The sequence below is a fragment of the Anabrus simplex genome, chromosome 14, assembly GCF_040414725.1.
Source record: "Anabrus simplex isolate iqAnaSimp1 chromosome 14, ASM4041472v1, whole genome shotgun sequence".
In the NCBI taxonomy this organism is placed as follows: Eukaryota; Metazoa; Arthropoda; class Insecta; order Orthoptera; family Tettigoniidae; genus Anabrus; species Anabrus simplex.
Window position 1 is genome coordinate 87689560 of NC_090278.1, and position 17302 is coordinate 87706861.

General features: G+C 38.9%; 1 protein-coding gene across 1 annotated transcript in view; it reads left to right on the plus strand.

The window, feature by feature from the left end:
- The first annotated feature begins 976 nt into the window (after positions 1-976).
- Positions 977-17302, plus strand: part of LOC136885667 (protein SET-like) — a 31215-nt gene continuing 14889 nt past the window's right edge. The window contains exons 1-3 of the mRNA XM_067158363.2: positions 977-1041; positions 7232-7344; positions 13319-13395. Of these exons, the coding sequence (XP_067014464.2) occupies positions 7250-7344; positions 13319-13395 (172 nt within the window). The 5' untranslated portion in view covers positions 977-1041; positions 7232-7249. The remainder of the gene's footprint in view (positions 1042-7231; positions 7345-13318; positions 13396-17302) is intronic.

A 17302-nucleotide genomic window follows, 5' to 3' on the forward strand; every position in this document is an offset into this window, starting at 1 on the left:
GTTACTGTTGGCAGTCCTGTTTGCTGATGTGGCAACTTTACACTTTTTCTAACCAAATAGGTTACAACCTGTTTGATCCAACTTCCCTCTATCTTCGTGTTGAAAGGAAAGATTCCTATCATAGCATAGACAAATATGTTACAAGGATCATTGTAACCTATTTGATATCGATACCTACGTGATAGAGCTGTTTGTCGTAGGACTGGGATCTGGGAGAATGTTGCCATTCATGATTCACTTTTTGCGCATGCGTGAGATTACAATGATAAGATGAAAATGATAAGATCCTTGGATTAGTATTTCGCCTCCAAGGTTTACGCAAGAGAAATCTCCAGTTGAAATTCGAAGTAAGAAACTATCGAATTCACATTGTTGCGTGTGAGGTTTTGGAGCTAGAGAAGTGGTCAAGACGAAAGTTTATAGCGAGAAGACGGACTTCCTATAACAATAATATGCAAAGCCTATCCAAAATACTGTTGTTTCAAAAATCTTCCTCGAATTAGGATCCCATTTTATTCTCAACTGATCTCAACGCCGTATGGTGTACTTCGCGCATGCGCAGTTGCGCAGTACAAAGAACGTAATAGCCAATACGATTTATTTCGTTGACATGTCTCACAAAATAACGGCGGAGTACGGTACCAGTAATTCATCTTCTTTTCAGTGCTTCTAATTGCATTAGGGCAGGGTAGTGAAAACAACATCTTTGATGAATATGGTTGTTGGAATTGTTCGTGTTTAAGTTTTCCTTTCTAAAGTTCGTTTTCCACTGTGTAAACAAAGGAAACTAAGTGGTGTGTGTCTCCGCAATAATACAGGTGAACAATGAATGGGACTAAGCGAGCTCGTCTGGTGGACGACGATTATCAGAGGGAAACGTTGGAAAAGCTGGATGGTATTCAGAAAGATATTGATGCTTTGAACGTGAGTGCTGCTCAAGACATTATCAAAGTTGAGGAGGTGTATACAAAGAAAAGAAAAATCCATTTCGAGCAGCGATCTGAACTGTTGAAAAGTATTCCAAAATTTTGGGTATCAGTCGTATCCTTTTTTTTCTTTTCTCTCATGACTTTTCTATTGTGTCATGTTTTCTTGTTAAGATATTTACTCCTCTTCTTGCCCAGTATCTGGAATACAATAGGGCCTACGATACCGTACACTTGGATTTTCGTACCATTGTCGGAAAACATATTTCTTTTCAGTTGCAGTACAGTGGGAATGAAAATTTGCCTGGATTCACAATGTGCGGTCACCCAATCCCGCCAATAGTGACGTCGGTTGTAAAGGCGTAAGGTAGTGGATTTTTTTTTTTTTTCCTCTTCTCATTTTTCATAATCATTATGTTAATAGGATAATCGCCGCTATTTCTTATACCAACTTTTCGAAGACGGCCAGGTGTTTGTTGAACAGTTATCCAAGATTCTTGATTGATGAGTTTGTAATCAGACTGTCGGCATATGATCCGTCACGAGACTGTTGGTTTTCAGCACCCGTATGTCACAGACCGCAGTGTGATATCCACGCACGAACTTCATCATCGAAAGAGAGTACCAGTGCCGGTTGCCAGTGTTCCGAATTCATCATTAGCAGGGAATATAATCACGATTGTTAGATTTTACCAAGAAACCTATTTTCCTTCTTTTGTTATCTAATTAAAACCTACCGGGCGAGTTGGCCGTGCAGTAGGGGCGCGCGGCTGTGAGCTTGCATCCAGGAGATAGTGGGTTCGAATCCCACTGTCGGCAGTCCTGGTTTTCCGTGGTTTCCGTTTTCGCACCAGGCAAATGCTGGGGCTGTACCTTAATTAAGGCTACGACCACTTCCTTCCAACTCCTAGGCCTTTCCTATCCCATTGTCGCCGTAAGACCTATCTGTGTCGGTGCAAAATAAAGCCTCTAGCAACTAAACAATTAAAACCTCTCTTTAAAAGACATTCCTTCACTTTGATTAGCAGTTTTAAACATATTTGTTTTAAAATATAAGATCGATAAATAATGGAAGATATTGCCCTGGCTGATTTTTATTGCAATATTCTGCTTTTGTTCGTTTCTCTACTTTAAAGACATATTTAAGTGTATATAATTTTAACTTAGAAAATAAGAAGCAATCCTGTTTGAGTTAGCATTGACAATTACTTCAATTTTGTTGTTATGGGATGCCATTGGAAGGAATGGGCTAATAACATGAGGTCATAAAAACCAGCTTTTGCACCAATGTTAGTTATGATTCTCAGACAGTTGCCATTTGTTTTCACATTTATTAATCACAAAGCAAGTTGTACATTCCCTGTTTGGCTGATGATGGCATTCATCATCCCGAAACCAGCTCCATGTAATATATAATAATATGGTGATTTAAAAACTGCTACATATTTGTATTGAAAAGGTGGACCCTCATACTTCAATTTTTTGCTTTGCGAATCTCCATTCAGTACGGACCAAACAATGAAATTCTTGACATTGAACATTTATTAGTGAAAAGATGCTCCCAAGAGGGCATTTGATAAATTCTGTTAATTTTCTGTGCTATAAAAGCATAGAGATTTTGTTCTACTCTTGCAAACCGTAAAGTGATGCTGTTCACATTTCTGGCCGCATAATGTGCAAATACATTGATCGTTAGCTTGATGAAACTTTTTGTTTACACATGGTGAAACCCATGTATCGCTAGCCTAATGATAGCATGTCTTTGTATTTGGTTTGTTCCGGTCCAATCCCTGTATATCACTGCGTCCATCCTAAAGAAATTGTAGTCTATCTCCTCTGCTTTCCATTTTCCTTCTGCTATCAGTTCATTGTACAGTCCGGTGGGAGGTAGTTGTAGTTTGATCCTTAATTCTTTTAGGAAGAAAATTTCTCTTGTCAGGGCATAGATCATTCTGTTTGGTGCAAATTTTCCAGATCTAATAGCTCTTTTCAGGAATCTTGTTTTGACATTTTTAACTTTTTAAAGATCAGAGATGGGTAGTTTCTCCCAAATGAGAGTGAGCCCATACGTAACTGAGTTATTGTAGTTTCAAAAAGTGTCAGCTGTCACTAGTGCAAGGGATGTTAAGTTCTTAATGTTATAAATTGCACATATGGCTGTCATCCTTTCTTCGATATGCATGCTGAAAGATTTGGTGGTTATCTGCAGTGTTATTCCAAGATATTTTAATTTCCATGGGTTCATTTTTTAGTAAAATTATGTCATTTCTTGTGTTTCTTCCCTCTTTTCTAAAAGTCATTTGCTTCGTTTTATCTAGATTTATTTTGAATTTGTTCTTCTGTGCCCATTGTTCAAGGTTGTTTAAAGCTGATTGCAGGTTTTCTTTGTTGGACGAACCTAGGACCATATAATCAGCATATAGAATAAACAATGTTTCTTTAGTTCCTTCCAAAAATTTTCCTATGTCAGCAGTTACAATGTTGAAAAGAAGGGCATTAATGGGATCATCTTGTAGGACTCCATTTGTTTGTACAATATCTTTAGATACTGTGACTTCATCGCTGATCTGAAGCACGTTGTATTTTAAAATATTTTATATGATTTTGATTATTGTATGGTTTTCTCCAATCATGCCTGTGAGTTTTGATATGAGTATTCCGCAGCCTACGTGATCAAAGGGTTTAGTATAATGTATGAAGATTGCATGATATTTCCCTTTTGGAAACCTCAGGTTGCTTTCTATGTCATCTAATAAAACTTTCACCGCATGAAGCGTCGATTTTCCTTTTCTGAAGCCAAATTGGTAATCAGGTATCTTTTTCATCTATAATTTCTGTTAATTTGTTTGTCAAGATTTTTGTGAAGGTTTTGGAACTTGAGTTTTTCAGGGCAATTCCTCGATAAGAGTTCATGTCGTCTGTGTGACCTCTTCCTTTGTAGAGAATCGTTAGCGTTGCTCATCACCATTTTTCAGGGATTGTTCTTGATTTTAAGCATTCATTGAAAAATTCTGTCTAGAATTGACCAAGTATGTCCTTTGATGCCTTCAGGTGTTCGTATGCTATTTGTTCTGGTCCAGTTGTCTTTTCATTTTTTATTTTTGTGATGGTAAATTAAACTTCCTCCCGTGAAAGTATTAGTTCTCTAGCTATGTTTGTATTACATTTATCTTGGGTTATTAAGTTTGGCTGATTCTTTCATTCTGTGTTCAATATGTCAGAGAAGTGTTTTTCGCATTTTTCAATTGGAATTTCTGCATTCCTACGTTGATAATTCTTTTTAAGAACAATGAAAGGATCGCTTCTTGCATTCTCGGCTAGTTTTATGGCTTCATCTTCAATGTGTTTTGTTTTCACATTTGGAAATAGGTTATATACCTAGCATTCTTACAAGACATGGGATGAGGAGAAGGAGGAAGAGTTATTACCTCTTCTGGTATGTTGTTTGTACACTATGGGAAGTTTTAGTTGTTGGCATTACTGTTGTGGGATACCATGGTGAACAAGCTCTTGTACCTGGTAATCTGTTTTCATATAGTGTCTGTACTAGTGCGTATTTTTCACTTTATGCAGGGCTGAAGGTAGGAATATTGTTAAAATTCTGCATGCAGATTACTGTCTTCTTTCCCATTTCTTATTAAGTTTGGGATCAATTTCTTCCATCTGCTCGTATCCTTAGAAAAATCCAAGTTCAGTCCCCATTGAATAGGGGGTGAGAAGGAGTGAAAAAAGAAAATGTCGAAAATGACAGAGATTACGGGTGAATGTGTGTGTGTGTTTCAGCATAGCTCTCAACCAAACATGATACTCATATGACTTACTGTTTGGGAAAGAAAACTGTTGGGTAAGACACCCCTACAGGCGGGGGTGGAAAGGCAGTGAAATAGTAAAATAATAGAAAACAACCAGTATTAAAAGTGAAAACGATGTACTGTATGTTAATAATAATATAGTTTTTCTTTTGCATTTAATTAAATGGTTTAGAAAAATCTAACACAGTTGAATTAATAAACGCGGGTGAAGGTGTGGGCACCTGCTAGTAATAAATAATTGTAAAACTCTCCGTATGGCATGATTTTAAAGTTGTACTTCACTATTGAAATACCCTTAACCGACTCGGTCAGTAAACGGTTTCTTTCTTCTGACCACTTTGTTTTAATCAGGAAAAGCACGCTTTCAATGGTTACATTGCAACCTGGAATAGCGAAATAGAACTGTTAAATTTTGAGGAGCTCACTAAGTGTTTCGATATCAGGGCTACATTTAAAAAATTCACACCACTGCTTATCTAATGTTTTATGTTCATCAATTTTGGAACTCCTAGTGTAATTTGTCTCACCAAGCGAGTTGGCTGTGCGGTTAGGGGCGTGCAGGTGTGAGCTTGCATCCGGGAGATAGTGGGTAATGAACCCCACTGTCGGCAGCCCAGAAGATAGTTTTCCATGGTTTCCTGTTTTCACACCAGGCAAATGCTGGGGCTGTATCTTAATTAAGGCCACGGCCGCTTCCTTCCCATTCCTATCCCATCATCCCCATAAGACCTATCTGTGTCGGTGCGACATAAAACAAAATAGCAATGTAATTTGTCAAAATGTTTAGAATTGTGTATCTCCACGCCTTTCGATTGCAAATACTCAAGACAGGAAGAACGTATTCAAATTTAACATTTTTCATATTATGAAGCTTCACCCATTTAAAACACTTTAATTTTTCCATCATAGGGTTCACTGATAAAATCAGAGCGCATACGCATCAAATAACTAAGTGAGTAAATGATGTATTCTGAGAGAATGTGGACTGAAGTGGAGGAAATTCAACAAAAATAGCTTTGCAGTAGAGAAGACATTAGGAAACTGAATAACTACAGTGTTCTCCTCAGAAATGTTTTTCAGCATGGTGGCAGGAATGGGTAGCCAGGCAGGGAATACCACGTAAAAAAAATGAAGGTGAATTTTTAAAATTTATTCACCTCAGGAAATTAACAATAATATTAGATGGGTAAACCTTTTGCAAAATTGAACTATTTTAGTGTTGTTGTCATGAACAAGACATAACAGTATTTTGAACGTCTAGTGTTCTGCTCCTTCATAATCATCTGACACCGGGCTTAGGCCTACCACTCGGTTGCTGTGAACTGCCATACAGGTTTGTGACTTCATGTGGAACAGACTACTCGCATGCGATTCCACAGTAATCCAGACACTGCTCGCACCCAATGACACAAATATGTATTAATATTATGTAGGCTTACCTAGCACAATCGAGGTGATGTTAGCTGGGTGGTTTGAGAAAATGGCAGGATGGTGCGCCCGGTAAAAAGGTCCTAGGGAGAACACTGAACTAAGAACACAATATACAAAAATCTATATTTTTAGTAGCAAATAGTAAATGCCTGCTGGACAGGAGAAGCATTACAAAAGGACATGTCCGGTAAATGCCGGTCAGTTGATCTTGGGTGTTTTCCTTTCCTCTATACCAGGTGAGTTGGCTGAGTGGCTAGGGTCGCGCAGCTCTGAGCTTGCATCTGGGAGGTAGTGTGTTTGATCCCCACTGTTGGCAGCCCTGAAGATAGTTTTTCGTGGTTTCCCATTTTCACACCAGGCAAATGCCGGGTCTGTATGCTGTACCATAATTAAGGCCACGGCCGCTTCCTTCCCACTCCTAGGCCTAGATCTATCTGTGTCGGTGTGACGTAAAGCAAATTGTAAAAATTGTGAAAACTTTCCTCTATAGGTGTCCAAACCATTTCAAACATGACTGGTCTCTCCTTCCACTGATCCCTTCTACTTTGAAGGAACAACCTTTTGCTTTCCTGAACCTTGGTTGGTCGTTCATATTTCTGCTCCATTCATGTTTATTTTAATGGCATTCTTGTTTAATTTTAATTTTAGTAGTATTTATTCTGTACAGACACTGTTAAGCAGGTTCTTCAACAGCTGAAAATGACCTATTTACAGGTTGAAACTGGTACTGTCCTTTTATGTAATATTGACACTATGTAAAATAAAGTATTGATTAGGTGGAGAACTCATCCTTCATACTTGTGTGTATAAATGATCTGACTTTATGGTGTCAGTTATAAAAGATATTTGCTCAGACAGATGATTATATACAAATCAGAATTACATACACTGGAGTTCCATGTAAACCAGTTTTGGCTCTTTTCAGGACCCTCTCTTACCTTACTCGTGATTAATGATGTAAATATTTCTCCCCTAAAACATCAACAGTATTTTTATATTTAATATTGTATTTGTGTTGTTTGGTTGATGATCATGAATGATAATTCCTTAACAGAAGCACAGTTTCAAAATCACCCAGATATGTCGCAGGTTGTGAAAGATGAAGAAATTTATTGTCTGAGTCATCTAATTAATGTGGTAGTTGATGAGAACGAGAAGATCGCTTCGGGGTACAGGTAAGGTAACAACTGGAACTTGATTGTCAGATCACCTGTCAGTGGTCATTATTTGTATTTAGTTGTAAACTATTGATTTGTAGCATGCATTTTGCAGAATTCATTATTTAACTTTAAAATGATGTGATAATGAAGTTCAAGTGAAATGCTCTCAAGAACTTGTGCATCTACGACTGTCAGGTGCAAGATATGGGATATTCATGTTAATTTTCTTGCTAGTGGTTTAACACATCTAGCGCTACCAGGGAAATTGAAGGTTGCCGCTTGGGAGCAGCTCCCTAAAAACCTGTTTTAGTGCTCTCCCTGTTATTGCTTTTCTGAATTGTGGTTATTTTTTATAGTTTTATTTGCAATGTCATAATCTTGGAAATGCCTACCTGTCTGGGATGTCAATATGTCACAAAGCTGGCATTATTCACTCATTTTTTGACAGTTTACGACATTGGTGCTGCGCTGCTTGGTTTGGTACAAAAATCTGGCTAGGGAAAAGACAGAAGTTATGCTTGAACCCACGCCAAGGAGGTGAATATATATTCTGAATCTTGTAGTGCGCTCATGTGCCTCAAGTGTTACCAGAGTGAGCATATAGAGTGTAACCGTGATGATGTTACAAAATTTCAGGGATGATGGAGGACGGCAAATGGATCAATTTGAGATAAGGAAACGTTCGAGTCAAAAGTTATTAATAATCCAAGTTGTTTTATGTCTGTTCGTTCTTAACAGTTCAAACGACACGGGGGATATTCGAACGGGTATGACAGAACTTTGTACAACGGTGCAGTGCCTGCATTGACTCAGGGGGACACCATTTCGAATATTTGTTGTAAGTGGAGCAGCTTGTGAAACTTGTGCAGGTAAACAAATAAAAATTAAAAGATTAATATTAAAAATTAAACAGATTATGTGATAACTAAAACATATGTATACCAGACAAAGACAATGTTGCAGGAATAATTATAACATTAAAATACATATAATAATAAAAATTATGGTTATGATCTTCTTGTCATAATATGATGTCTTTAAGTTGACGTAGGACCTCAGGCAAAGACGTAAATCTCTAACGTCTGATGTAGAACAAGCACTGACTTCTTGTAGGAAGATTGCCACTAAGTGGCTGAAATTATTCCCAAGACTGATGTGATATATTGTATTGAAAAGGTCAATCCATCTTAACTTTTTTTTTTACAAGTTGCTTTATGTCGCACCGACACAGATAGGTCTGATGGCGACGATGGGACAGGAAAGGCCTAGGAGTGGGAAGGAAGTGGCCGTGGCCTTAATTAAGGTACAGCCCCAGCATTTGCCTGGTGTGAAAATGGGAAACCATGGAAAACCATCTTCAGGGCTGCCGACAGTGGGACTGGAACCTACTATCTCCCGAATACTGGATACTGGCCGCACTTAAGCGACTGCAGCTATCGGGCTCGGTTCTTAACTTTTGACTCGATCATTTCCGGAATATGGTTCTTTGTCTCAAATTGACCCATATGCTGTCCTCAGTCATCCCTGAATGTTTGAAACATCGTCACGGATACACCCTGTATAGCTCAATAAAAATTAATTAACTTGCAACTTATAATTTCTAACGATTGCCATTATTTTCAACAAATTCTATTACAGACAATTTAAATTGTGCATCATAACTACAGTTTTTCTTTCCCATCATGTCACTAAGAAAGACGTCACACAACAATTCACACGTAAGAACACTGTTGAAAGCGATTACTGTACACGTGTGAGTCACAGTTGATATCAAGGGTGAGCTATGGCTAGCAGTCACAGGTGTGTTCTGGCCCCGGGCGCTGGAATGTTCCTCCTCTCCTAGCATGGGAAACATGAACTGGAATTTCCAAACTAGTTCCCGATTTCCATACATGGGCATGAATCACGAAGACGAGATAAGTCTGTGGTTTGCAACTAGTGGAAACTGTACATAAAATGAGGGGGGAAAATATAGGATTTTTTTTCTCCAAATTTTTGTTCTAAAAATCAGGGAGGGGGAAATTACATGAATATATATGGTTCTTTTCTCCCTGGATCTTAATTCCTCCTGTTCCAAGTTTATCTATGACTCCATCCAATGTCCTCTGAATGTACCTGTTGAACAGGACTCCGTGCTTGATGCTGGTTTCTTCTTGGTATTCTCTGCACCTCAACACATACAATCTTAACATCGAAGACCTTATGCAATAAAATAGTAAAAAAATAATCATCCGGCTACTTTTAAAATCCCACTTCTAGCAATGAATACCAGTAAACACTGAAAGAATATTTAGATTGTTGCTTTCACGGTCCGTAATTGTAGGCATGATAATAGCATTGCCATGTCAAGGAAACAAGGTGAAATTCTCTACGTTTCACAGAGAAATTTCCTCTGCGTCTTCAGAAGACAATTTCGACTGTTCACGAGGAAGATTCCTCCAATAATGAAGGTTTGAATTTAACAAGCGGAGGTCACAATGTCTGCATCATCAATTTTGTTCAAACTTTGTAGGTTGCTAGTACTGCATCACAAAGTCATAGTGGCAAAGTAGTAGCATGCAACTCTCAAACATTTTCAAACAAAGGGATTTTGAAAATGTTGAAAAAAGTTAACAGAGGTTTAGCATGCTAGGTACCATCAAGCGAGACACTGGTAGAGCGGTTAAGGTTCTCCACTTCAGTTAAGAAGATGGCGAGTTCAAGTGTACAGATCTCTGCACATGGTTATGAGGGTGTTTAGGGGTTGTAGTAAGGATGTAAAGGAGAGGGCATATAAGTCTCTGGTAAGACCCCAACTAGAGTATGGTTCCAGTGTATGGGACCCTCACCAGGATTCCCTGATTCATGAACTGGAAAAAATCCAAAGAAAAGCAGCTCAATTTGTTGGAATTCAAGAGGACAAACTGGGGCAAATATTCATTTATAGGAAGGGGAGTTAGGGATTGGAATCTTACAAAGGGAGATGTTCAATAAATTTCCAATTTCTTTGAAATCATTTAGGAAAAGGCTAGGAAAACAACACATAGGGAATCTGCCACCTGGGCGGCTGCCCTAAATGCAGATCAGGATTGATTGATTGATTGATTGAAGTCATGTTGCTACCAGCTTTTTACCCCTCTTTTCCCCCTTTTTTCATCTGTTACAAATTTATTTTCTTCTATTACTGTCAAAATAGATTTAAACATTTTCTTTTCCAGTAATTTGGCCTCTTGTTCAATCTCTACAGTGTCTCCGGGATCCAGTAAGCAATTTATATAAAGAAGGTGCTCAACGTAAGCTATGGCCCTTTTCAACTGTTTATTTATTGCTTGCTCTCTTGGGAGCTTGTTTTCACTTTGCGTAGCTTCACATTCAAAAACACTTTCATTCAAACATAATTCACCATGTCAGATCTCCATGCCGATCAAACTTATGATGAGCACGTCTGTATACATTGCATAGAACTGTTACAGGGCACAATGTGGTCAGACAGTGACTAACTGCTGCTCCCATTCGCAACACGAGGAAAACGGGGATCAGGAAATGTCAGAAAAAAAATTGAGACCAGTGTGACTTAAACTCGCCATCTTCATAACTGAAGTAGAGAACCTTAACCACTCGACCACCGCTCCACAGTCTCTCGCTTGAAGGTACCTGGCATGCTAAACCTCTCATAACTTTTTTCAACATTTTAAAAATCGCTTTTTTGGAAATGTTTGTGAGTTGCATGCTACTTCTTTGCCAGTGTGTTTTTGTGATGTACTCGTAGTACTACCAACCTACAAAGTTTGAACAAAATTGGTTATGTGGACATCGTGACCTTCCCTTGTAAGAATGGTTTACCATTAGTCTATAGTAAGTGGTACTCTTGTCCAGCCCTGCGGTGTAGGGCGCAACACGTCTGTCTGTCACCCGGCGGCTCTGGGTTCGATTCCCGGCCGGGTCAGGGGTTTTTAACTGTAAATGATTAATATCCCTGGCCTGGGCACTGGGTGTTTTTGTCGTCCTTAAGGGGAGAGACCTAGCTTAACATGGGGAAAATAGGCCAATATTCATTCGATTGTTACATATGCTACAAACGTTGTTGACAAATGCTGCACATATCCCAGTATTGGCATGCTTCAGAGCATTCAGAAGCAACTTCAATAATGTCAAAATTCTAATTATAACATTTTCAAAAAAAATGTTCAAAATTTCCTGCCTTTTTAACAATATATTACGGTTTCCTTCATAACCCTCTTACTGATTCACACGGATAATTGTGGATTTTTCAGAGTTTCCTCCTATAGTGTTGTACTACAATCTGTACCTCGTTCAGGTCAATAAGATTTTAATTAAATTTTATATAACATTTTTATTTAAAAAACTATAAATATTTTCTGGTGCTCAGAATAAAAACGCGACAAAAAATCCAAATCACAGTGTATGTTAATGATTGAGGTTCATTTTGTAGCTGGAGTTTTGATACACACTTTAAAAAAGGAAAAGTACGAAAATTCTTATAAACTTGGAATTTGTAAGGGACATTATTAAAGTTGCTTCTGGTTGCCAGGAAGCATGCCAATACTGGGATATGTGCAGCAATTGTCAACAACAATTGTAGCATATTTAACAATCAAATGAATATTAACCTATTTTTTCCCATTGTTAAGCTGGGTCTCCCCCCTTAAGGTTCCTTTCCTCACGTTCAATATGTGCCACTTCTGCCATTTACATAATACAGGCAGGTTCCTCACATATGGTGCAAGTAGGGGCAAAAGATCTTTTTAGGTTAACACCCCGAACAAATAGCATTTTAAAAAAAGTGGTACTCTCATTCGTCACTGTGTGCTAGCATTTCAAGTGGGAGCTGACAGCACCATCTAAGCTCCAATTAAGATGTTTCTTGTATGTGCGTTGTGAAGTTACGGCAAGGTCACCAGACGAATGAGGGACGAATGTGGTGGAAGAAATAAACAGAAATAATAATAATGAAATAAAATGCAAAGAAAGACTCGCAGGATCGAAGAATCAAAGAATAGCATCAAATTAAATTACACAAAAATGCATTTTTTTCTACTTACATTTAGATATAGTTTCAGAATGTTATCTGCTTCAGCTTGTTGGTAAAAATGAAGATAAAAAGTTTACTTTTTAACTTCTACAGAAAAAATTCATTTTTTAAAATTCTGAAGGGAAAAAAGAAAAAGAAAAAAAAAAACAAAAGCAAAGCTTGACTAATATTTTTTCGGCTGCACAAGTACACCTCATCAACATAGACAGCAAAGTAATGTTGCCCAGACTGAGCATGTGGCCGCACGGTTTGAGTCAGCTTGCATTTAGAAGATGAATCCTACTGTTGGCACACCTGAAGATAGTTTTCCATGGTTTCCCATTTTCACCCCAGGCAAATGCTGGGGCCATGGTCACTTCCTTCCCACTTCTAGCCCTTTCCTATCCCATCGTCGCCATAGGACTGATCTGTGTTAGTGCGACGTAAAGCAAGCTGAAAAAAGAAAAATCTTCTCTGCCCACATATCTCCCCTTCTGTGTTCAGTTGTATCAGGCTGTGTTCGTCTTTTCGGAATACGTGACAGAACTAGGCTGCTTTCCTGCGTTTTGCGTTTCCCGGCACAACGGAGTACTTCCTCGTCCGTGTTATGGTCTACCCATGCGATCTTCAACATCGCGTGATACAACCACATTTTGGTTGTTAGTGTCCATCCTTCGACTCCATAAAGCAACACTGTTAACACTTCATGACTCGCCAACAAATTATGAATTGAAGATCATGGTTGCCCACAAAATGTTGTAACTTCAGAAACACACTCTTTCCAATGCTAATTCTAGATTGATTTCTACATTTAGATCCTATTCTTGCAATAGCCTGCATACTAGGTGATTTAAATGTGATGCCCTATCAATGGCGTTTCTGTCTAGAGTGGTAATAGCTTTGCTGATTTCTATGAATTTTGTTTTGAAATTTGCTTCTAATTATTTTATGCATTGCTTTTTTTTTTTTTTTTTTCAGAATACATTTTTATTTTGAAGCAAATCCTTTCTTTGACAATGAAATCATCACTAAGGAATTTATAATGAAACCGATGAGTAAGTATTTTTTCTTTCAGTTGTGTGTTATTTACTATGTTATTTGATGAAATTGTTTTGAGATACCAAATTTCTGAGGGCTGCTATGAATGTTTTGTAACACAGGGAAGTGACATACAGTTGCAGCTCATGGCTGTGAAGTTAGGTGAAGAAGTAGTAGCGAATTAAAAAAAGAGTGAACTCGCGTATTTATTGTATACCAGATTAATCCTTCAGTCCTTTAAGGCTGCAGACTTGTCTGTAATATCTTCATAGAAACTGCAGTTGAAGTTCTTTCTGAATTGCAATATTCTTTAATAAAAAGTTTCTCTTCTTAAATTGCATTAAACCATACTCCATGGCTCAACAGCCTCAAATGCCTTGGCCTACCGAGTGACCACTGCTCAGCTTGAAGCCCTGCAGATTACCAGGTGTTGTGTCATTGGCACGAGGTATCCTCTTGGCTATTAATCTTGGTGTTCTAGACTGGGGTCGCCAACACACCGTCGGATAGCTTGGAAATGAAATCCCAACACCGAGAAGCAGTTACGCTAGATAAATGAAGTTCGGGAGGCATGTTTGCACATCTGAAAGATGACACTTATTTATATTTGCACACTGTTCAACAAAGAGTGGTGCTAGTAGTGTCAGTATGATCTTGTTTGTTAAGAATGAAGCCGTACTTTCCAGTGTCGACTTAGTTAAATGTAACATAAAACTTTCTAGTCTTTCAACGTCAAGAATTTCATTATATGGTCCATTTTGAATCAAGATTCACTGAATAATAAAATGGAATATAAGGATCCACTTATTCAATACTAAATGTGACTTTCCAGTCTGTCAAACATACAGCAATTTCAATATAAATTATAACACTATAAACATACCTATAAAAAACATGGCATGTTCTAAGTGATTTGGTAGAATGAAACATGCCATTCTTAGTATAATAGTGTGTATTTTTTACAGGTATGTTTATAGTGTTATAATTTATATTGAGATTGTGTGTTTAACAGACTGAATAGTTTTATATTTCAGTATGATCTTTGCAAAGCAAGTTTCGTTTAAATACGTGCTGTACACTTCATGAGCGTTAGTCATCGTCCAGTATTATTGTATTGAGGCAGGTGTGATTCAAACATGCGTTTAAGGAGATGAAAAAGGCAGTATCAGCAGCTTAGTTTGAACGAGGCCGTGTAATAGGGCTATGAGAAGGTGGACGTTCTTTCCGTCGTATCTCAGAAAGAGCAGGGATGTATCCACAGTGCATTGGTGTTGGCAACAATGTTCATGGGAAGGTACTCTCTCAAGAAGACCAGCATCCGGTCGCACATGTCACTGCAGAGAGGGAAGACCATCGTATTCGTCACATGGCTGAGGTGGATTGTACAGCATCTGCAACAGCCATTAGAGTTTAATTTGGTACCAGAGTGACACAGTGAACTGTGAAAAATTGATTATTTGAGGTACAGTTCTGAGTCAGATCCTGTAACATTCATGCCACTAACTCCGAATCACTGCCATCTATGGTGTCTCATTAGAGAAGGGAGAGGAGATCTGTTGTGTTCTCAAATGAAAGTCATTTCTGTCTGGGTGCCAGTGATGGCCATAGGTTGGTAAGGAGGAGGTCAGGCAAGCCCTTGGAGCCAATCTGTTCACTGTGGCATTGACACGCTGGACCTACACCAGGAGTTATGGCATGGAGAGTGATTGCCTTTGACAGCAGAAGCACTCTTGTAATCATCCCAAGAACTCTGACGGAGGATTTGAATGTCAAATTGGTGATTAAACAGGTTGTGCTGCTGTTCAGTCGCAGCATCCAACGGAGTGTTTTCCAAAAGGATAATGCTCATCCTCATACTGCTGCTGACATCCAACGTGCTCTACAGAGTGTCCACCAGTTGCCTTGGCCTGCGAGATCACCAGACCTTCCACCCAGAGAGCATGTATGGGATGACAAATCCACCGTCACCCAACACCAGCATTAATCGTTATTGATTTTATTGCCCAAGCTCCATCCCACACACTGTATGCTTTGCATTCAAAAATTGATGCGACTACAGCAGTTATTAATGTACCACAATGTCACATGTCTTCTTGTGCACACGTATGCCTGATATCTGAAAACTTTAATCAAACAAATACGGAATGTTACCTAGACCTTTGCTTAGCCTAAACTGTATTCCTCTAAACAAAGTCTTTTTGGTGTTGGAATTTTATTTTCCACCAGTGTATTTCTGATACGCCTTCCTTTTCTTGTTTACAGGCTATCCTTACTTCATCATTTCTCCAAATTGTTTCCGAGGAGTCCCTCGTCTGTCAAATGGAAGTGGGACTCCGTTCAGTCTGAGGCTTGTTTAAAAGCTTGCTCGATAAAAGTTCTGTGAATGCTACCTTACTTTCACCTAGTCCCAGTGGGAATCTCTCCTCCTCAGTTGATTGTATAGTCCCAGGTGCCTGAGCACACTCCTGTTCCATGACAACTGGTATCCCGACTCTCCGGACTGCTTACTGGGCCACTCAGCTGTTGCCCATGGTTCACACACTAGGACGTGACTACAGTGACCCAAATCAAGAATAATAATTTTAATAATAAATACTGCAGGTCTACTGGAGAAATTTCCTGTTTGTTTGTGAGCCTGGGGCTTAATTTCTTTCCTTTGAGGAGAAAGAAGTCATCGGTTGGTGTAGTTTTCTTTTTCCTGTCGCAGGTTTTTTTCCGGATGAAATTGAGCCAGCCTGTGCTTCTGAATAATTTGATTTACAGTGCTTACACTAACACAAAATGTTGTAGCTATCTCCCTTTGTGTCTTAGAAGTATTCTGCAATCTTGTGCTACTGAAAACAGGTAAACTCTTTTGAATCTCCAAGGTAACCTCAAAATTCTTCACATGCAAATATTTTACCCAACACTATTGTCACACTGAGCAATTACCATTCAGTCCACAAACAACTCAACAAAAGAGTAGGATTTAAGAATAAGTAAAGTGTAATACACTACTGTCAGCTACACAAAGTCATAAAAAAAAGGAAACTTTACTCTGATTAATTGGCAAGGGACTGTAACACTGCAGTGTTTGTAGAGGGACTGAATGACTGAGATGTGGTCTAATGCTAAAGAGTAGTGTGAAGGCAGATCAAATATAAATGGGAATTTGAATGTACCGCTGCTGTTAGGAATAATTCTGAGGCAGGACTTTGCCAGGATGTTGGTGAGGGTGTCTGGAGGTGTGGTTTGCGTGCGCGAACGACAGTGGAGAGCTGGGTTGCTTCAGTACGCCATGAGTGAGCAAGAGGTGCACGTGTCTGTTGTGTAACGCATCATTATCAAATCTCTCACAAAAAAGGGCACCAAAACTTCCGAAATTTATGAGATGACTCTGCACACAGTTTGGGGAAGAAACACTTTCATGTGTGTGAGTGGGCTAAAAATGTGTGGCAGGAAGAGAAGCTATGTAAAATGAACCTCATGAAAGGAGACTGCGGACAAGCATTACTGCAGACAACATTGTTTCCATTCGTGACATTATTGGTGAAGATTGGCAAATAAAATTGTGCAAATTGTTTAGCCATAGGAATAAGTTACGGAAGTGTTCAGACCATCGTCCGAGATGAACTCCATTTCAGAAAATTGTTTGCCAGGTGGGTTCCTCGTTTCCTCAACCAGGAACAAAATACTTTAAGCCAGGAAGTTTGTCAGAGACTCCTGTGTCACTGCAAGGAGGAAGGAGAGGATTTCTTGTGTTGTATTGTGACTTGTGATGAAACTTAGGTGCATCATTACATCGCAGAGTCAAAGCAAGTAAGCATGGAGTGGCGGCGAAGAGATGTAGCAAGTCCGGTCAAGGCCAAAACACACCCGTCTGCTAGAAAGGTGCATGTAACCGTTTTATGGGACTCCATGGGAATTTTGCCAGAGGATTTTCTT